This window comes from Podarcis vaucheri, assembly GCF_965113315.1.
Source record: "Podarcis vaucheri genome assembly, chromosome: 5".
NCBI classification, from domain to species: Eukaryota; Metazoa; Chordata; class Lepidosauria; order Squamata; family Lacertidae; genus Podarcis; species Podarcis vaucheri.
Genome location: NC_138763.1, coordinates 56619965 through 56642620, shown reverse-complemented (window position 1 = coordinate 56642620; position 22656 = coordinate 56619965). Strand labels below are relative to the sequence as shown.

The following is a 22656-nucleotide window of genomic DNA, read 5'->3' as shown; positions in this document are numbered from 1 at the left end:
CCCACACACAAATGTTCATATATTGCAGAGTAGAAAAAAATACCAGCGGCAATGCTGGTTAATTGACAACTCCAGTGACAAAGCACAGATATAAACACAGCATAGGTGCAGCAAATTTGCTAGAGAGAGAAGAAAAGGGTGAGGCACGCTGAAATAAATCCCCAAACCTTTCTAGGTTTAGAAGTACAACTTGAGAAGCTCTGTTTCAGTCCAGACACTATGCCAAGTTAAGGAAACTTCAACTACAGTTTTAAAAGATGTCTGAACTATGGTCAGGAAACCACTACCAACCAGTCTGAAGTGGGTGGGCAATCTCTCTTTTGGACTTACTGCTTCAGTCGCTCAGTTTTACTTCTATGCAGCATCTGAATCGGAGAAAATCTGAGACCAAACAAGTTCTAGAGCAGTGTCTGGAGTAAGTGATGGGCTGGGTGAGGGTCAATAAACAGAAGACCAAATCCCTGTGGGTGAACAGTGCCCAAGTTCAGGAAATTGACAGGTTCTCTGTTCCTGATGGGGCTGCACTCTCCCTGGAGGAATAGGTACGTAGCTTAGAAGTACTCTTAGATCCATCACTGTTGCTGGACCCCTAAGTGTTCTCAGGGGCTAACAGTGCTTTTCCACAACTTCGGCTGGTATGCCAATTATAGCCTTTTCTCAACAGGGATAGCTTGGCCACAGAGCTAGAGTCCTTGGTAACCTCTAGACTGCACTATTACAAGGCAGTCTATGTGAAGCTACCCTTGAGATTGGTTCATAAATTGCAGCTAGTGCAGAATGCTGCAGTCTGACTTTTGACTGGAATAGCTGCACATCAGCATATTATACCACATGCTGAAACCTATGCACTGGCTGCCAGTACGCTACTGACCTAGGTTCAACATATTACTATTAGCACATGAAGCCCTAAATGGCCAGGGACCAGGTTAGCTGAAGGACCACATTTCTCCTTTATACACCAGCGAGAACACTGTATCTGGAGAAGTCCTCCTGACTGTCCCAGTTAGTTTGGTTTCTAGGTGAAAGAAGGCTTTTAGCGTGGAACTTTATTCCTACTGAAAACAGACAGGTACCTACAATCCCAATATTCCATTGCCTGCTGAAAATATATCTGTTTCACCAAAGATTTTTGAAGAATTAATTTGATTCAGTGTTGGTCACTTGTTCAGTATTTTATGATTTCATAATTTTAAGATTTTAATGGTTTATCCCCCCCCCATTTTTAAATGAGCTGACAGCTTATATTCTTATGTACGAATAAAATGTTATTGCTTCTGCTCTACCTTTAGGTCCATATGCTCAAAATGGGCCTTTAGAAAACTCCACTATCAGAGGTTGTCTCATAATGTTTGTTACAGATAAATTGCAAATACTGAATAACCAGTTGGTGCTTATTTCAGTGTCAGAAGAACTTACAAGAGCATAGGAATTAATGAAAGAGGAAGTTTGGATAAACCTTATCATGTGAAGAAAAACAATTATCAGAAAGGATGGGAAAGGTACAATAGTGTAACCCAAGTTGTATTCTGTAAAGGTAAAAAGGTAAAGGTAAATGACCCCTGGTTGGCTAAGTCCAGGAAAAAAGGTGACTATGGGGTTGTGGCGCTCATCTCACTTTCAGGCTAAGGGAGCTGGCTTTCCCTTCCCTCCGCAGCGGTACCTATTTATCTACTCACACTGGTATGCTTTCAAACTGCTAAGTTGGCGGGAGCTGGGACAGAGCAACAGCAGCTCACTCCGTCATGGGGATTTGAACTGCTGACCTTCTGATCAGCAAGCCCAAGAGGCTCAGTGGTTTAGACCACAGCGCCACCCGTGTCCACTGGTAGACCCTAGCAGTGGAACCTAGGGCCCAGCACATAACAAAAGTCCCCATTTAAGACTACATGAATAAAAGCAAAGAGCTTATATTTTCTGTCTAGTTTCATCAAATCTATTACAAAAACACACCCAAATAAACCACATTGGTTTTATTCTGCGGGGGAACAATCCTACTCTCAGACATGCATGATTTCCCTATAATAAGAGGTTCAAAAGATCCTGAGAGAATTTTACTTTTCAACCCCAACGTGCTTGGATACAGCAGAAAAGGATGCAGTTATAGTCCCATACAACATAAATTCCACACATCAAAAAACAAAACAAAACTATAGCTTTCTAGCATACACCGCTAGAGCAGAAGGCAAAACAAGACCACTACATTGTATTATTGCATATTGTTCCTAATTGAAAACAGCAACATAAACATTGGCATGAAGAAAAACATATTCTACAGTCTTCCTTTTTCACGCCCATTTTCAACAAAGCGCTACCAGTACCATTTATTTGCCCTTAAACCTTCTATGCCTATTGATGGCGATGAGAGTTTTGTTTGTTCCTTTTGTTCTTGTGCTTAATTCACAAGCAACACACATTCTAACTGAAAACACATATGTGTCATGCTGTCATTAGTAAATGGGCTACTGGAACAGTTCTTTAGAGCTAGGTCTAGTTCTTGTGTAACATACATCAGCAAAAGGAGAGAGAGAGCTGAAAGAAGAGAAACAGAATCTAGTTATCATGCAGCAGAAAAAATATTTGCTCCTAGTCTCTTCCTCCTCATCCTGATTGGAGAGCAGGCCAGCTATATACCCAGTACAGTACCACCAAAGAGCTAACAAACATCAGATACAGAAATCTGACAGGGATAGTTCAGGGTTGCTCATATGCATTTATGGTAAAACAAATGGAAGTGGGGAAAGCTGCCAAAGCTTGCAATGAATAATACGGCAAATACTATTCATAATATTCTCTTGTTCAGCTAGGTTTGGCTACCAGTTGAAAACCATAAAGAAATCATATATTATTTCCAGAAAACTGTGTTCAGTTACAAGGATGAAAGTCGCAGCCAGCTTGATGCAGGAAATCTAACTATTACAATGGTACCCTTCAGGACTTAAAGCACAAATCCATGAAATTGCCACGTGGAAAGAAATCTAATGGGTCATGTCACTTGTTGACACAAGTCCCCTAGAAGATTACCAAGGCAGGTCCTTAACCTGAGAAACATTTTTCAACACTAGGGTTACCACAAAGTGCAGGAGAGCTGCCAAAACAGATGCCCACAGGTCTAAATTTGTTCTGCTGGATCATACCTGGCCATCAAGGAATAAAAGTGAGCTCAAAACATTCGTTTTATAGACTCAGCAGTTAAAGTACCAATATTGGTGCTTGTCTTATTTGCTGCAGCCTTTGACCCTCTACTTTGTGCTTCTCCCAAACATCGTTTTGCACATCCCTTCAAACCTGAAGGGATGGGCTTATTTTCACTGGGTGCATTGCTCAATACTAAGAAACAATAGGCATGCTCACACCTGTCAAACTAGGATACATTGCACAAATGTTATGATCGAAAAAGTAGCACTCTCATTCCCAGAGATCCCACCACATTGTCCCAATACTTGCTTCAGTGTAACTTTGGGAGTTAAGGTTGTTGTTCAACCTTTATCAATGACTAACAACAATAGCAGAGGGACACTGTTAATATTTAAAATAAACTACCGTCCCAGAGTTTAAACATTTTGCCTCTTTGTGTCAAAGAACACCCCCCCATCCCTACCTTCTTTGTAGCAACTTTTAAAATATCTGAAGGCTGCTGTCACATCCCCCTCAGAGCCAAATTATATGTGTCAGTGGCATATCTGTAGGTTTAAACACAGAACTGGCCCAACTGCGCAGAAAAGAAATATGCAATGTGGGCTTCCACTATTTTAAAAAGTAGTTTGCTAGTGATGACTGCAGGATGTGGTGTGCAGATAAGCCCTGCAAACTTCTCCCCCTCTCCACAGGCTACCATATCAGAGATCAATAGATGTATACAACATCTATTAAAATAGATAGCCATGGATGCTGAAAAGCAATAGTTCCTAGTGATATGATAGAGATCAGTCTTTACCAGTCTGGTACCCTCTAGAAATTGTGGACATGGATCAGTGGCCATGTTGGTTGGGGCAGATAACAGTTGTAATCCAACAACATCTGGAGGATAGCAGGCTGTGGAAGACTGATATAGGCTATGTTTCTATTGTACCGACTCTAAATTATTTTGTTCCATTGTTACTCAGATCAAAAAGCTGCAAAAAAGGAAGGATTCTAGCAGCATCAGCAAGAACACACAGTGAATGATACCTCCACAACACAACCTTCAACCATTTGGGGAGAAGCACCTGCTATCTGTCACAAAGACCTCTAACCAAATTCAACTCTAGTGAGAGATGTTTAGTTTTAGTTTTGGGGTTTTTTAAAAAATCATGTGTAATAATGCACCAGTTTAGACTTATGTCCCCAAAGTCACAGCAAAGTAAACAAAATACATGTGAAAATGATGCCTTCCGGACATACCTAGTGATTTCAATCTTCCAATGGAGACTTTGGGAGGCTCTTGCAAGATTTCAGATGGTTCTGTGAGATCTCACAAGAGACTCCAAAGCCCATGCAAGAGCCTTCCAGAGCCCAGGAAGGAGAGAGTGCTTGCAAGGGAGGTAAGATTTGTTTGGCATGCTGGTTTTTTAAAAGTAGGGATGCTCATATGGGGGGCATTCCAGGATTTTTCGAACTACAGTGGTACCTCAGGTTAAGAACTTAATTCATTCTGGAGGTCCATTCTTAACCTGAGGTCCCACTGTAGCTAATGGGGCCTCCTCCTGCTGCTGTGCCGCCGGAGCACGATTTCTGTTCTCACCCTGAAGCAAAATTCTTAACCCGAGGTACTATTTCTGGGTTAGCGGAGTCTGTAACCTGAGGTACCAGTGGCATAGCGTGGGGGTGCAGGGGGCCCCGGCTGCACCGGACGCAACATCTGGGGGGGCACTCGCACTCAAGTGCTAAAATCCACGGATTAGGGGGCGCAAATTACTTGCCTTGCCCCGAGTGCTGACAACCCACGCTACGCCACTGTGAGGTACCACTGTATACTGAACTTAGAATTTCTTTCACTGCCATAGATCCCAAACCTGGGATGAACTGTCCCGTTAATGATTCCCCCTTGTCAACAGTCCATTGACTGTTTTCAGTTTTCTTCCCCCAAATACTTTTGCCACACAGAGCTTTGGAGTTGGTAAGAGATTATGTTTCCTGTGTCTAGTTTAAGAGAATCTTCATGCCAACTCCTTACAGAGTTCTTGTTTCAGTGGGGTGGGGCGCATTCAACATGCAGGCTATCAAATGAAAATGTTTCTTTTATAAACAACAGTTGAAAAAGTATTTTAAACCGATGGGTTTTTCTTGCAATCGTTCAGATCTGACAAATGGCTGATGTGGATGGATCATACCCTGAATTCAGGGTATGCAATGCCTCGGAATGAACTCTGTACTGTTTTAAAGAATATAATTTCACATTCTTTTATCCAAACCTTCCTTCAAAGATGGTATAGATGGTATCCCTTCCTCCACCAGCCCTACCCTCTGCTCACTAGGTCACTCAAAGAGCTTCATTTCTCCATGATAAAAACAAAGAGCATTGTTAAAAATGTTAAGAGTGACAATAAGGGATACCACATACTGTACAAGAAATTATTGACCAGTGCTGTTGCCCTATTCAGCACCACTACTGCTTAATGGTATTTTTAAACCTCGCTAATTAATCAGGGTCATTAACAAAACAAGATGCCTCCGCACACAAAAACTATCCAGCCTTCTGCTATTGAATACCTGGAAAGAGTGTCATTTCATTACTGATATGGAGCTGAGAATAGAGACAGCAGCCCTAATTATTCAAGGCATCCTTTTGTACCTTTCCATTCTCTTTAACCTTTGATTATTCCCTTGACATGGTAAAAAGAAAAAAAAGGGGGGGAATCAATGTGATTTTTTGAGTGAAGTCTTTGGGGTAATCGTTGTGCAAACAAGAAATAAAAACATGAAATAAACAAGAAATTGTGCAAGCAAGAAATAAAAATATGAATGAAAGTGCATTTAAGTGACAATCTGCAAAAGATTTCTTTGTTGCTAGCAAGATCGCCTGGCTGAATTTGGAGTTTTGCTACCCATAGGAGGAAGGATGTTTTATTGTTTCATTAAATTGGATTGGTGAAGACCAGGGATTAAGGGGATTGTTCCAACATTGTTGGAGACCTTTTTATGGCTACCAGAGGCCCAGTATTTCAAAAGGATATATGATCATTCAGATTGCTTTCCCAATTCCAGCATTTATCTGAAACGGAGACCGCACAGCTGTTGCACTGCACTATGCAAAAAGAAATGAGTGGACTTTACAAGCCAGTTTCCCAGAAGAGGGGATATTAACTGCACTGACATAGTATCTTCTGCTAAGATCACTGGCTCAACATCCTTGCCTATTTCCCATGGAGTTTCTTTTCTTCAAGAAAATCCACAATCCTTGATTCAGTGGTGTGTGGGGAGAGATGTGGTTTTGGACACATGATCACCATGACTGTTTTTTAGTGGTATATTACTTGAAGTGTGTTACCAGAAATGAGTGCTTCAAAAACGCTACAATATGTGGACAACTATAGCCGCCGTAAGTCCAGGAAAAGGGGCTAAATCCATAGTTTCTGTTTTCATGCAATGTTAAACTTATAAAACGTGCATGTGCGCATGTGTGTGCACATGATGATGATGATCATTATTAAATCTATATACCTCTTAATTGCCAAGCTGGCTTTTAAGTGGTTTACAAGTATAGATCAATTACAGAAAATACAAACACACACAATTCAATTGAAATTTCAATAAGGTATTAAACGATATTTCTACAATTCACAAAAGACAAGAGCAAAAACAGCAATTTAAACCGTTCAAGCTGGAAATTCAAAGCAAGGGAATGCTTGTCTAAATAGCTGTGTCTTCAAGAGCCAGCAGAATGCCCATCCTGATGAAGCCTCTCGTATTTCAGCAAGGACAAGTTTCCACAACACTGGTGTCACCAGTGGGGAGAAGGGAATCCTGTCTCTGGGTTACCACAAACAGACAACCATCAGGCTGAGGAGAAAGGAACCACGTTCCATTTGTTGATCTTAACGCCCTTACGAGACAACCTTTTAAAACAAGAATTTATTGTCTGCTTCTGAGAGGACAAGCTGAGGGAGCTTAATATAAGATAAGACATTCTCTTCTGACAGGCACCCCTATCATTTTTTTCATGATTTATACATGTAACCAAGTGTGGCTTCACACAAATGTGTATACATGAACAAAGACATGCATTTCTCACAGCTCCTCTCAGTGCACAACTATGGGAATTCTAGCGTTAAGCAAACCTGTAGTAGTATGTTGGAAACGTATATATAATCCTGAAAAGAAACTGACCCAACTAGACGAATAGCATAATAGAATCTTAGAAATGTACAGCTGAAAGGGACCCTGAGGGTCATTTAGTTCAACCTCCTACAATGCAGGATCATACATCATACATGTATGATCATACATCATACATGTATGATCATACATGACAGATGACCATCCAAACTCGGCTTAAAAACCTGGATGAAGGTGTCTATGCTTTCCTACTCTATGTGTGGGATGACATCTATATCCATCAAACAGATCAAGCCTGCAGACAGAAGTAAGGGACTGTCTGGTCAATACACCCCACCCAGACCCATATCTGGCAGAGCCCATTTAAAATAAAAGTTACAGCTTCTATGGACACAAACCATTAATGTAACTCTCTTTCACACTAATGCAAGAGTCACAAAGGCAAAGCTCTTTGGGGATGGGGCTGCTGCTTCTAGGTCTCATGTTAAAAACCCTACTACTGCTATTCTTAATATAGGACTATAAAATGTCTTCAGAATACGAAATAGTTTGCAAAAGGTTATCCCATTCACGTGCCAGATTGCCCTAGTTACAAATGGCTCTAAATGTGAGACATCTACTTTCTATGCAATTACTTTGAATTGCTTATTTGACAGGATGGGGAGCACTTTCACATTTTTCTGCGAAATGCGGAATCTTTACCAGACAACTTTGATTATAGTGGCAAATAATCATTAGGCTGTAATGTATTTGCTTTTCATGAGAGTGTACAAATGTTGTTTGATATTTTCACCCTTTGGGAAATCCCAGTGGGGGAAACTACACACACACACACACACACACACACACACACAATTTCACTATCATCAGTAACAATCTGACTCAAGAAAGAATGCATACCAATATTTCTCTTTATTCAAAAGGAGATTATTACTGGCATGACTTTTATCTCACTGAGATCTTATAGTACATCCAATTAGAGAGAGGGGGGGATGCTGACTGTGCCCTCTCTCTCCTTGCTCTTTCTATATTTGCATCCTCATAATTTTTCATTTTGCAATTACTAATCTATCAACACTGAGGGGGCCAGGCCCCCTGCCAACAGATATTGAGGGGTCGAAGGCACCTTGGCCCCCTGGAGTTGGTATGACTGGAGGTGGGGGTGGGCTGATAGAGAGCATTCTCTGGGGCAGCTCCTAGTTGCAGGACCCCCTCCCCACAGAGGTGTGTCTCGTAACTTCACTACACTGATTTCGGCAAATGCTGAAGACACACTTTTTTACCCTTACCTGAGATGTGTATTTTTAGGGTTTATCCTATTTTTGTGGTTGTAAGTTGCTTTGAGCTGCTTTTAATACTGTATTTTAAATTGCTGTGACCTGTCCAGGGACCTTAGGATGAAGGCTGTGTAATAAAAGTAAAAATAATAATAATAATAATAATAATAATAATAATAATATAGCAGCAAAATATCTCAGGCCAGCCCTGTGTAGTTTTTGTCCCTTTCCTGTCTTATTTATTGAGAGTGTGATGTCAAAATGATGGTTTCTAAAGTAGCATATAAGAATACAAATATTAAGAAAATGCAGGGATTCCTTCTTGTCTAAATGGCTATGAAACTTACAAAAGCTCAACAAATCATTTAATCCTGCCAATGCTTTTGAGATCACCATATTCTTTTCTCCTACCTATTGTATGCTTTAGATCACAAAGGGAGGAGAGAACGAAATCCAGAGCGATACACAGCAATCTCTCCAGAAAGGCACTTGTGTAGAGGACAAAGTATTAGCACTAAGTGCTTGGAAATACGGATCAATTCCCTTTAGAAAAACGACACTGGCAATGAAATCCAATAGAACCCCCCATGACGCTGTCGCACTCTTCCCGCTAATGTAGAGCAACATTAAGCACAACATGACCAAGAACAAGCCACTGGTGTTTTTGGTCTGCTACAGCGCATTTCAGGGGACAGTTTTAACGCATGCTTCACATAGTCTACATCATTCATGCAGCCCTGAGATATCTGACCTCCTGCTGCTATTCGACGAATTGGAAGCAACGGCAACCTATCACTTTTTTAATGTGCGATTTCCATTTCTGCTAATTGAGGCATGATAGATGCCTGCATTTCTTGCGGATTCTGGCAACACATAGGGCAGTTGTCACAAGCTGCCAGCTTGAATTGGTGGGGTGGAAGAAGACATGTCCTCCAGGGAATGCATGGCTCAATATTCTCCATTCCACCGCATGACCTTTCCATTAATAGGGGTGCGAATTCATAAGTCACATAGCCGTTAATCAGCATCAACACTGATGTTCTCTTTATTTATTTTTTTGCACCTGACACAGACGTGAGCATGTGTCTCATTTCAGCCTGGTTAAAGGGAAAATTATAGTCAAAGCAAAGCCCTTTGATTCCGGATTAGAAAATCTTTCAACACATCCTGATTCATAGCTGGCTTTTGTGATCACAGAAAACATCTGGACAAGGGTTCCATGGAACCAAAATGAATGGCCGTGTCGGCAACTGATGTGATGTAATGCTGAGGTCCTGCATGTTTGGGTTATAATTTGTACTCTTTGTTAGCTAAAATGATTTGGGGGGGGGGGGAGAAGAGTCTATTTTAGTGGAATTTATTCCAGGTGGCATATATAAATAAGGGTAACAATTTCAGATTTCAGTTGCTAATTGACTGCTAAACAATTAAAGTATTTTTTTTAGTTTGACATCAGGCTTTGAAGGTTGCAATCCTTACCCCTGATTTATAGGCATGGATGGGAAGCTCTGCCATGATGCTCCCACTGCAGCTGTGTAAAGCAAAGCATCGTGGGGGGGGGGGGAGCTGGGCCAACTAGGGATCTGCTACATCCTAAGAGTTCATTTTCTAGAGAGAATCTCAATTTAGGTCCTGCTTCTGCAGCAGTCTGGACTTGGCATAGCACATAAACTATCTAAAAAAACCAAAAAACCCCAAACTTCTGCCCTGACTGCTCCGTTTTGCCCTGCTGCTCCCCAGTTACAGTTGTGATTGCTCTGCTCATAGGTTTTTCACAGTATTAACTGTGAAATATGGGGTTTCTATTTTTTGAGCACATTAAACAGTTTATTAGTTATTAAACTGAAAGAGCTTCACTATTGACAAGAAAACTCTTCTTTAGTATTTTTCTTTCCTGCAAGCTCTGCAGCAGTAATACTATCTATTGCAGTAATGCAACAGAATCAAAATAACAACAAAACAAACAAGTTCAAATACTATCAAGTTTTGCAATCGTACAATCTTAGCAATGCATTTACTGCATATGAACTGACTACAATCTTATTCAGTTCCCTTTCTCCTTATTGCTAGAAGGAAGCTCATAGGATTTAATCCCACAATACAAACCATCTGTTTGGAAACAAACTTGTAGGAAACTTCATCTTTATTCTTATTTTTATTCAAGTTTGGCAGAGGAGAGGGTAGCCAGGGCGCTTGTGAAACCAGCACCATTTCCTTCAGTCTCAGACCCACTGATGAACATTTGTACCAAAGTTAACAAACTTTAGTCAAATTGTCTGCCATCTACATCTATTAAAATGCATATGATTGTTAAGCATGGATCCGGGTGGCGCTGTGGGTTAAACCACAGAGCCTAGAACTTGCTGATCAGAAGGTCGGCGGTTCGAATCCCCACGACGGGGTGAGCGCCCGTTGCTCAGTCCCTGCTCCTGCCAGCCTAGCAGTTCAAAAGCACGTCAAAGTGCAAGTAGATAAAGAGGTACTGCTCAGGCAGGAAGGTAAACAGCGTTTCCATGCGCTGCTCTGGTTCACCAGAAGTGGCTTAGTCATGCTGGCCACATGACCTGAAAGCTGTACGCCGGCTCCCTCGGCCAATAAAGCGAGATGAGCGCCGCAACCCCAGAGTCGGCCATGACTGGACCTAATGGTCGGGGTCCCTTTACCTTTATCATCTTGAGAAGGAGAATTCATTTCTCCTCACTTGGCCAGCTAGAAAACCGTTCAATATCTCAAATAAGAATACGAATAAGAATCCTCCTAGTTGTGCAGCAATCAGACTGCTGGTATATTTGCAAAGCTAAGCAGGGTCCAGGATGGATTCAAATTGGATGAGGAACCACCTGTTGAGATTCCTGCATTGCAGGCTGTTGGACTAGATGACACTTCCAACTCTACAGTTCTACGCTACATGCCAACATTTGCAACACAAGTCACACACACACACAAAGTTTGGCTAAAGAAATCTCTGCTTCAAGGGCTGCACATTACCTCTTGATTTCTTCTGTCAGGCTTCTGCTCTCTTGGGCAGGCTGCTCTACGTTGGTAGCTGGTTCAGAAGTCAAGGATCTTAAGTCAGGAACAGATGTGCTGGGGCTATTCGTCTCTTGGCAACTACCAGGCTGGGAAATGCTGCAAAATAATTAGTCATTATTATTATAAAAAAATGGTAACATATGTAAAACATAATAAGTGCACATATGTTTTCAACTCTATGGGATAATACCAGAGAAGCTAGATTAACATTGATTCCCATGGTTGGCACCCAGTGGAAAGCCTAAGCCTGATGCAGCTAACTAAACAGATGGTGACCTAAACAGAAACTTAACATTTATTTCTATCCCACTTAAATATGTGTGTGTGTGTGTGTGTGTGCGCGCGCGTGTGCGTGCGCGCAGTACACAGTACAATGTGAAACAAAACCAATGGCACACACACACACACAAACTCAACCCTCATGATTAAAAAAACAATCAGTAAAAATGTATATCTCAGTTTTCTTTATGAAATAAACTCATGACAGATTACAGAAATAACAATAAGCAAAATAAAACCGTTCAGTTTATGATAAAAATAGCCCATATTGTTTAGGTTACTCTCATATACAATTGCAGGATGATGATGATGATGATGATAATAATAATAATAATAATAATAATAATAATAATAATAATAATAATATCAGTATAAAAACAAGGAGACAGAACTTTAAACCCACACTAAAACATCACAAACTAATATGCGTGTTTCAATAGGAATTGCTACATACTTTATTATTGTTGCATTTTTTTTGGATTATAAACTATATGGAGTCCCATTGAAAATCAGATGGTCTTAGCACTACACCTGAATGGCTGCTGTAGGGTCCAAGAGAAATCAGCAAGATTGCACTCCTGCTGTCTATTTCTAGGTACAGGTCATGTATCAGAGCAACCAAGGCATTTGCAGTCTCAACATCCAGGCAGCTCCCAAACTGCAAAGGGTCTAAATAATCAGTTTCATCCAGAAACACTTGGACTTAAGATGTTACTACAAGTTCTGACATACTGCCTATAATTTTAACTGGGTGATAGTCAACTAAATTTTACTCATTCTAGGAGAGCTGGAATTAATGAACTTGATTCACATAGGTCCATTAATTTTAACAGGTCTACTCTGAGTAAAACTTTGTTGACTGCCACCCCAGGATCCTAAGTAGTGTCGCTACTGCCTATTTAAAAGCAGCAGGAATGACAACCTCTCTGAAGGAGGCACAAAGTATTTCTGACACACACTGAGTTGTAGTTAGACACCATGCAACCAGGGTCAAAAACACAAGTGGTATCCCAGTCCTGTAACAAGGTTATCCACATCCTCAGGCTGAAAAACTAAAAGGTACTCATAAAACCTGACCAGATGGTACCATCGTCACATCTGACTCTAGTAAATGTGATGTCCAAGCGCGGGGGGGGGGGGATTTATCTGTACAGTACAACATACTGCTAATTGTTCACAGAGGTCTATTGAGGATTACGCTAATTACCTGTCAGGAGTCAAGAGTCAGGTGAAGGTCAGCAATAAAAAAACCACTGGTGTCAGTGAAGGTAACTCTTTATTCAAAGAAATCAAAACAATACAGGCCTAGTGATCCCACCAACTCTTCTCAGGAGGTCTTGCCTCAATGAGGCAGTAGTGAGGACTGAAGGTCCCCGCATTCCTACAGCTGCCTGTCCCCTCCTCTCCAGGGTTTTTTCCAAGCAATTGGATTCATGCAACCAATCTCTCTCCTCTGCTCTTTTCACTTCTCTGCATGTTCTGGGAGACTCCCTGGATTCTGCAGCAGCCTGTTTCCTCTCTGTCTCCTGGTGCCCCTCCTCTCCAGCCTTTGAATCAGGACTGCTCTCTGCCCCAGCCTCTTCCTGTTCACTACACCCTGTTGCCTCTTCAGCTTCTGACGCCTGCTCCTCCCAGTCTGCTGCCTTTTCTCCCTCTGACTACTCATCATTGTCTCACTACCAACCCCCTAGCCCTAAGCCTTCTTCCCCTGGGGGTTCCCTTGGGCGTTCCCTAGCTGGTGCCTCCTATCACTCCTCTGCCAGTCCATGACATTACCTTTACAGTGAAAGGTGTGCCATCATTAAAGAAAGCTCCTCTGGCCAACTGCATCTGCGCAAAACTGTAAGAAAAAACCTTGTCCGCTGCTATCACCATATAGACTCTTGCCCATTCTTCCCCAACCTCCTGCCCTCCAGATGCTTGAGCTGTTGACTCAAGTATTTCATTGCCCTAAGCAATTTAATATACCAGGGAGTTGCACCAATTGCACAGTTTTGGTGATGATATCTGGAAGTGATCTGTTGCGCAGGACATCTTCTCATTCCAGAGTGTAACCAGACCATTGACAGAATTGACAGACTTAACTGTGGGAAGCAGTGTGAAAGACGTAAGGAATCCATCAGGATCCATAAACCTTTGCCCTTGAGAAAGTTGGGATAGCCAACAGCCCACAAAATAGAAGCCCCCCCCCCCAAATATACATATATCCAGAAAACAAGAGTTTGGATGAATACGGATTCTTTATGGAGCAGAGTCAACTATATTAAGAAGATGCTAACATCTGAATAATTTTAAATGATGGCAATTCTTCTAACACTTCTCCAAATAACTGTGGGATTGCATTGTTCTATGGTTCCCTATTCCATATGTATTTCAACAAGGGAAAGCAAAGTTTTTCAGGTTTCAGTACCAGACAGAAAATGGAGTGCCCTGCAAATGAGGCTTTATAGGTGTATTTTGATACTTCAATTTGCAAGTATCAAAAGTGTGAAAATGCCTCTATTTGTAGGTCAATGAACAGGTGAGTACAGGTGGAGAGTACGCCGTGCATGCATTTTTTGTTATAGGAGTGCCCTCTATTGTTCAGAGAGCAAACATCACCCTGTTGATAATTTGTAGTCTGGTCATTGCAGCAGTTGTGAGAGGCTGAGCGACAGCAAAGAAAAAAGAAAAAGAAGGAACCACAGGAAACCACCATCAAATGGGTAAACAGAACAATCCTCTTCCACTTAGCTTAAGAGCAAACACTCTGAACAGAAATGTGCTGTGACAAATATGACATTCAAACATGGGCAAATTCCAGAGGGGAAATAGTAGCAGCAGCAGAAGAAAAAGAGTATTGTGTGGCACCTTGTTTGTGGCACCATCAGGAGTTTTGCCTAATGGAATGAGCCAGTCTGGGCAAACTTTGCTTGCCTGACATTACAAATCATTTAGGAATTTGAAATGGGGGTGAGAGGGGGGCATGGGAAGCCGCCTATTTAATTCTTTTCAGGACACAAAACTGTCAGTACCATGATTTATGCTCCAGAATGGACATGTGAAGTTTATAATGTGCATACTCCTTTTAAAAATTCAGAACACTGCACCAGCACATATGGCACGTATAAATCAACCCATGAACAAAAACCCAGCTTGTTTTGCTCTCTCCATCTCAAGACCACCTGTGCCACACAAATGTTCTACCCACCTCCAAGGGCAAATTGACCATGATCTACGTAGTATATGGGCATTCTGGTCTGGATTGTCCCTGATGGTGAGGGGTCATTTGTAACAGATAGTAGAAATATAAAACATATGCAGATTTGCATATCTGCATACATTTTTTTCCCTTTTGCATAACTGACTATGCACTGAATGTTTATATTTTGAACTAGCATGGAACATTCTTTTTTATTTATAAGGAAGGCTATGATAGAGGTAAGACTACAGTTTCTCCCTCTCAACCATGGGAGCTAGGAACCTGCTTCTTAAAAAATGAAGGGAGTCTCCAGAGGGCAGAATTATACTGCAGAGAACAAAAGCTTCTCTGCATGTATGTCAAATATGCAGAAGGAAACAACACATATAGCCCTGTTATCTGATCTGCTATCTATTATAGCAAAACAGGGGCAGCAGAAGTACAGGAGGTTGCTATTTAGCATCAGACAAATGGACAGAAGGTTTCTCTGAAATCTATTTCCTTATTATACACCACTGAAGTCAAAGTCTCTTCAGAGTGGGCAAAGCATGCTTTCCTGTAGGTGCCTTTTGAATTCTGGACCTTTAGGTTGTGCTGCCGGCATGGTTTATCTAAACAGGTTTCAGGGATAAAATTTTGTGTACATTCTTTTTAAAAGGTTGCAAACTAGTGTTTCATGGAGTAGGGGAAATATCCATCCTTCATCACCAGTGATGTTGCAGGCATTATCCAGCCAGGTGCTTGTGACACTCAAAACAAATCTTCACAACACTAACAACTTTGATACACTTCAACACAGTGAGATGGTTCAGAACAAAGGCCAAACTATAGTCTGTCATGATTTCCAAACTGATACATTTTGACAAACCCTAGTAATCAAGTGGCCTCATCAGCATCTGAAACTACAATTTGACACAGATTTCCAAATCACAGTTTGAAGGAAGTGTGGTTTGAGATTATATCCTAACCAATAAACCATGGTTGGGGACATTGCCTCACACATAGAAGCCACGCTTCAAGAGAGCATCCAGGAATTATTAGGAAAGGAAGCGCGGGTGGGGGGGGGGAAGAGATAGAAACTGCAGAAACTATGGTTTGCCTATACAGTATGTCTAACCATTACATGTTTTGAAGTCTGAACCACAGTTACTGTCAAATTGTGGTTGGTCTATGTCTGGAAGGGCTGGTTCAGATGTAATGGAAAACATTACATAAGTCACAGAATGCTACAGGCTCAGCCCTCTGTCTCTTTTGGCATACAAGAGATTAAAAACACCCATTTTCAATTTTAAACTAACCACAGCTCCCCCTTGCATGTGAACTCTAGTTAGCTTCAACAAGAGAGGTTCAAACCATGGGTGTGTTCACCATCTAAAGTGGCTAAGCAGAGTTTTGCTGCAGTAAGAGACTGTGGTTCCTTTAAAATCAAAAGTGGGTAGCTTTTAATGCTTTGCACATTAATAAGGAAGAGGTGGGGGGGTGCATGAGCCTGAGGCTCATGCATGTAGAAGGAAGCCACAATTTCCTATTTTATCCAGACGAGAATCTCTGAAACAGAGGCACCTTTTCAAATAAAAATATTTGGATCCAGCTCAGCAAGCAAGAGGAAACTGTGCAATTGCCATTCAGTAATCTGGAAAGGCCCTAAAATGCAATGAACTCAAGACATTATTCCTCTCACTGACCTTTGCTGAACTTATGCATAACCACTAGTATATTTGTTCTCAAGGTATTCATTTCTAGGACCTTGAGGCCACTTCTGAAATCAAGCCCAATGATTAGCTAATGTACATGGCCATACGTATGAGAAACATGCAATTATTCCCTTTACAGTTGCATCCACTGCTTATTTCTTAGTTCCCTTTGGCATTTCTTTTTCTTGGCCAAATTTTCCACTGACCTTATATGGTAATAGCATGAAAGATACTGTAAATAGCCATACTGCAGGCTGCATAACACCAACATTACAGCAACTTCAGGCAAGATGTATGAATTTCTAAAATTAAATGATGGGGAACAGATTTTGGAATAACAAGCTGGGCATCAGAAAAGCAGCAACACCAGTGTCAAGATCTCTGTAGCTGAGATTACAAAATGATTCTCCCTCTCTCTTTTTTCCTAATTATAGGGTATTTAATTTCCAAAACAGCAGAAATATATGGGGTAAACTATCAAGTTGTTGTGGAACATTAACAATAAATACGATTACTGTGACACAAACATTTGTTGGAAAGGGAGCAAGGAGATAGAGATTTTGTGGCCCAGTGGCATCAGAGCAGAACTTACCCAAACGACTGCTTTGCTGCAGCCGTCTCCAAATTACCATTCAGTTCATATATATAATAGAACCCTGATTTTCTGGGGTCCCGAATCATACTTCAGAAGTTCTCTCTCAAAATCACGGAGGGCAATAGCAGGGCAAGGCCAGCCTTCAACATATGAGGTATTTAGAGTGCCCTGGGGCCACATTCCCTTCTGAGCAAGCTTCAAAGGGCCATTTGTCACTGGTGGGCTGGGCTAGATGCTAAAGTGGGTGGAGCAAAAATGTAAATTTTATGTAAGTACAGTAGGCTGGTTTCTACACCCTTCCACACTTCTCTCTCTTCCATCCAAACAAGCAATAGGCATTACGAGAATTTGAGGTCACATTCCAGTCAGGGGGGGAAACTATGTGCAAAGCAGGGCCAGTGAAAGTTATGGGCTGTGGAGAGTTCCCAGCCCTAGACAGGGAGGCCTAGAGGTCTGCATTCAGACCCCTTTCCTGAGGTTCCCCACTACCAGCCAAAGGTATGATACGTAAATGCATCAGAGCATGCACAGCACAGCCTGGCGGGCTACATGCACACAGCCAATGGAGGGAGGAGGGAAGAGGGCAATTCCAATTCCCACTTTCCCTACCAGACTGCTGATTGGCAGGAATGCCCGAATCAAACCAGGGCATTACAAGCACCACACCAGCCTGCATCTGTGAGAATTATGCCTCAGCCCAGATGGATTAGGGAGTTGAGGGTTTAAGGCATCACAAGACTATTTGCTGCTTTTGCTGCAGCCAACCAAAGGGCCAAACCATGCACAATGGCAGTGGATCCATGCGCTTAACTATGCATCCAGTGCAAAGGAAATTGTGCATAACTTTCCTGTAACCTGGGGTAGTCAACATGGGGCTCTTAGATGCTGCAGGCCTACAGCTCCCATCATCCCTGGCCCTTGGCCATACCTGCTGGGGTTGATGGGAATTGTAGTGTTTGGATTACCACTAGCTTATGGCTTATCTCCCCACAGTCCTTCCCCTCCAAAGACTTCATTTGTAACCAGCCTCACTTCTGGTATCAGAGCCCTGGCTGGAAGCAAATGGCCTGAGAGAAAGGAGATGCAGGGAGGTACATAACAGGCAGAAATAAAAGCTTTCCAGTCCTCACCTGTACGCCTTGTTGCTCCTTAAACCAGAGCCTTCCCCTACCACACACACACACACACACACACACACACAGAGAGAGAGAGAGAGAGAGAGAGAGAGAGAGAGAGAGACTTTCTATGCTGTTCTGACAGAATAAGGTTTAAACATACAAATCTGCAGCTGTCACATCTAAACACAGCTGCTCTTTTGGAAATAAACCTAGTGCGCCAACCAATTATGCATAACATCCACACATGGCCTTTTTGATTCATCACTATAAGAAATCTCCTTCAAGCCTCAACATCAAAGAAAAATACTTTAGATGAAAGCAGATTTAGGGGAGGAGAGTCACTTCAAAGGGTTGGTTATAATGCATCATTCTCCTCTGTGTAATTTGGAACAACACCTGAGCAGGAAGCAATGTAGAAAAATTATTCCAGTGAAGTCTTGACTCCTGCTAACAGATATGTCCCCCCCAAATCCCTGTTTTTCTACATTCCATCATACAAATCACTCCAAACTACTCTTGTGGAGAAACATGATCAGCAAAATGTGTTCCCAAAAAGGAAACAAGTGTGGCTTTCCACATGCTAAAACCAATTTGTTTGTGATATAGGCATCATGAGCTTGTTCTAATCTCACTTCTATATTATGGGTTCACTGGTCCACCTCAGTCAAATCAGTCTCACCTGCAAAGAGTAGAGCCATTGTGACTAGGGTTTCTGTGCAAACAAACAGTGATGTGGTTCTAAAGGACTCCACGTTCTTTCTATTTTACATACTGATTCTCAAATATTTGGATCTGGGCACTTCCTTTTAAATATTTATTTGAAGGTTACAACAAGGGGGAGGGTGCTCCCCCACCCCGGTACCATGCTTATGAATGCATATTGCTTTGTGGGAAAACATGGAAGACAAGTTATGTACCACCTTGTAGGTAACAGCCCACAATAATAGTGGGCCCCTCCGAGTTAGAGCAGGTCTCCATTCCCCCAGGTGTGAGATGGGTGGGTCAGGGTTCGTGAATGTCTGAAGACAGAAAACAGGTGGGTTATGTAGGATGTAGTGATGTTTTATATGCCACTATTCTATTTTTGTGCTGTTATTATTCTCTCTTCCCTTCAGCTTAAGCTTTCACATTAGGTTAAGCTAATTGTATTGTTTCATATAACCCAACTGCTTTATATAACGTCATTCAGGCTAAGCTGTTACCTTAACTTATTTGTATTGTTTTATACAATGTTGTATGGGTGGTTGTTGTTGTTTTTGTATCTGCTTATTGATATTGCTATTTCTAATTGTTTATAATATGTATTTTCAAATTGTTATTGTCTACTGGATATGTTATGAGCCCATTTAGGCACAATTCCCTGGAAAAGGAGCATACAAATAGACAATATAAAAGAAACAAACCTGTTTTCTTCTATGGAAACTCCAACCAAGTGCCAATCGTCTCTCTTGGCTGTTTGGTTGGATCCTCCTGTGCATGCAAAGTTAAGGTCTGTGGGTCGAGATGAATCAATATTAGAATAGGAGCACCCTTTTATTTCATTCCACTCTCTTGCCTGGCTTGAATTCTGCTTACTCACCCTCCATAGGAGGCAACAGGAAGAGGTAGTTGGCCAGGGCAGGCAGTAATATCATGTCAGATATCATGTTTGCACTCCCCATGTGCCTATAAAGGTAGCACCCATGCCTCCACCTTGGCTGTCCAACATTCTGACAACTGAGACATTAGACCATCTCTCAACCCATTCGTATATGTGTTTATTCAGACGTTAAGCCCCAACGACTCCAATGTGTTGGACTCCCAAGTAAGCAAAGCCATAGATGTATACTCAAAAGTGTTCCCTCAAGATCAGTGGGTAGAACATTGGAACCATAATCTCATTGGGCATCTCTAGAGATGTCAGTTTTAGAGTTCCATTCATTGTACCTTGAGTATTAAGCCATCAACCAATGAAACACAATTTTTAAAGAACACTCTCACACTACTTGGGCAGAGCCAAAAATGCTCTCCACCTTCGGGACCCCAGTGCAGCTTGCCTTCTGGATTACAGGTGATTAGTGATTAGAATTCAACTTTAGACCTTTGTGTTGACAGGGCTGCTGGGGGCAAGGCTTACGTACATCACCCAAGTCCCCATTCATGCATTCTCTGAACCTGAGAAGACGTAATGCCTGAATGGTTCTTCTATCCATTAAACATTTTTGTATCTAATAATTGCCTTCTGTTGCAGTTAAATACCACTGAGTTGCTTTAAAAACATCAAGGGACCAATTTAGAAGCATGCAAAATAAGTGCTGGCCACATTCATGCTAACAGTTTGCCACTGCCATAGAAACCCCCTTCGATGACAGTCTAATACGAAGAGAGAGTGGGCAGGAAAAGGAATGCAGTGTATGCCCAAAGAGGAATGATAACCATTTCCCAACAGTTGCTCTCATGCTCGAATGGAGGGTGGCTAAATAAATCTCTGAAGCCAACAACCTTCATCATTAGGGAATTCATTTTAACAATTGACTTTTACTGTTTTCAATAAGGCAAAAAGATGCATATGAAGAAACTGAATGTATGCCCATGTTGATTATTGAACTTTCCCAGGAGGAAAAAGCTTCAGGTTCCTTTAGGAAGAAGGGCAAAGTATAAGTTGGATAAATAATAATAATAATTCAAGGAATAGTTCTGTGGTGGCTTAAGGAACAAGTCCTTCCAGAAGGACCACTGTGGTTACAGTGGGCTGTGCCCCATTTGCTAATATTCATATACACTATGAAGAGGAACCTCACATGGGCAAAATGATTCTGCTCTCCATATGGCCCTCTCTTGTTGCATCAGCTTCTCCAAGGATACTAACGGCCAGACTTTTCCCAGCCATTCCCCTATACTGAAGTGGGAACCAGTCCACCAGTGATGCACAGTTTCAACAAGTGCCATTGCTGCTAAAAGTACAATTAAATACTTATGACACCATCCCTCGTGTTGGCCTCAGAACAGAATCAGTAATGCAACCTCCAGCTCTGAGCTCACTGGCTTGGCAGTGACTTCTGATATTACGTGAAACACCTCCTGCCAGAAGGATTGGACCCAAGGGCACCTGCACCAGATGTGGGAGAACAACTCTCCCTTTTAAAAATAGGTTTGGATCAGATGCTTGGACGCTCTTTCTACAAGGTCTGCCGATAGTTTCTAAAGCCACTAGAGGAATATAACCTAGCACAGAGACAAAGCACACATATAATAAGGCAGCGTGACTAAAAAGGCTCACCCAAAGGTCTTCTTAATAGGAAGGAACACTTAACATGGGGGACACACACCCACCCTGAAATGTTGGGCCCTGCTCATGTAGGACTTTTTGCTAAAAGGGGACCCACTACCCACCCAGATCACACTGTCATATACAGTGAAGTATTGCTGGCTGCTGGCCTGCCTTCTTATCTAGAAACTACAATGCGATACTTATATTTAGCATCACTAGCACTGCCTTACCGTGCATCTTCACAATGGCTAATCAATACTGAACTTGCAGAAATGCCGAGTCATACAAGACTGTCCCTTTTCAAGGATACCTCAGCTTCAGAGGTGAACTGGAGTACATCCTCATTATACTCTACAGCGGGGGTAGGCAACATAAGGCCTGGGGGCCAGATGCGGCCCAATTGCCCTCTCAATCCAGCCCGTAGACGGTCCGGGAATCGGTGTGTTTTTTCATGAGTAGAATGTGTCCTTTTATTTAAAATGCATCTCTGGGTTAATTGTGGGGCATAGGAATTCATTCATATTTTTTTTCAAAATATAGTCTGGCCTACCACATGGTCTGAGGGACGGTGGACTGGCCCGCGGTTGAAAAAGGTTGCTGACCCCTGCTCTACAGAATACCACAGCTTTGCAACAACTGCCTACTACAATTTTCTTTAACTAAGGGAGCGAATACGATGTGGGTGTTCACGTACCTCCCCCCACCTGCCAACTGAATACTCTTAACCTTCGAGATCAGCCTCTACTGTGAAATCTCAATTTACTGCTGCAATCTCGACACCGTTTCCTGGAAGCAAGCCCCACTGAACTGACTTACTTCTGCGTAGAAACATATAGGTCTGAACTTTTAAGGGACATGGGAGTTTAGGTGGGGTTTATTTTCAGGGAAACACGCTTCAATTCACTGTGTACTGTCCATTAATTTCAATAGTTGATTGGTACACCCTCTAAATCTGTTTGGACCTATAAAGGTTTA

General features: G+C 41.9%; 1 protein-coding gene across 10 annotated transcripts in view; it reads right to left on the bottom strand.

Annotated features, from left to right (window-relative positions):
* TACC2 (transforming acidic coiled-coil containing protein 2) overlaps positions 1-22656 on the bottom strand; it is a 154955-nt gene that overhangs the window by 69396 nt on the left and 62903 nt on the right. For all 10 annotated transcript variants that reach the window (XM_082222733.1, XM_082222728.1, XM_082222732.1 and 7 more), the window contains one exon: positions 11520-11660. In XM_082222733.1, coding sequence (XP_082078859.1) covers positions 11520-11660 — 141 coding nt within the window. The remainder of the gene's footprint in view (positions 1-11519; positions 11661-22656) is intronic.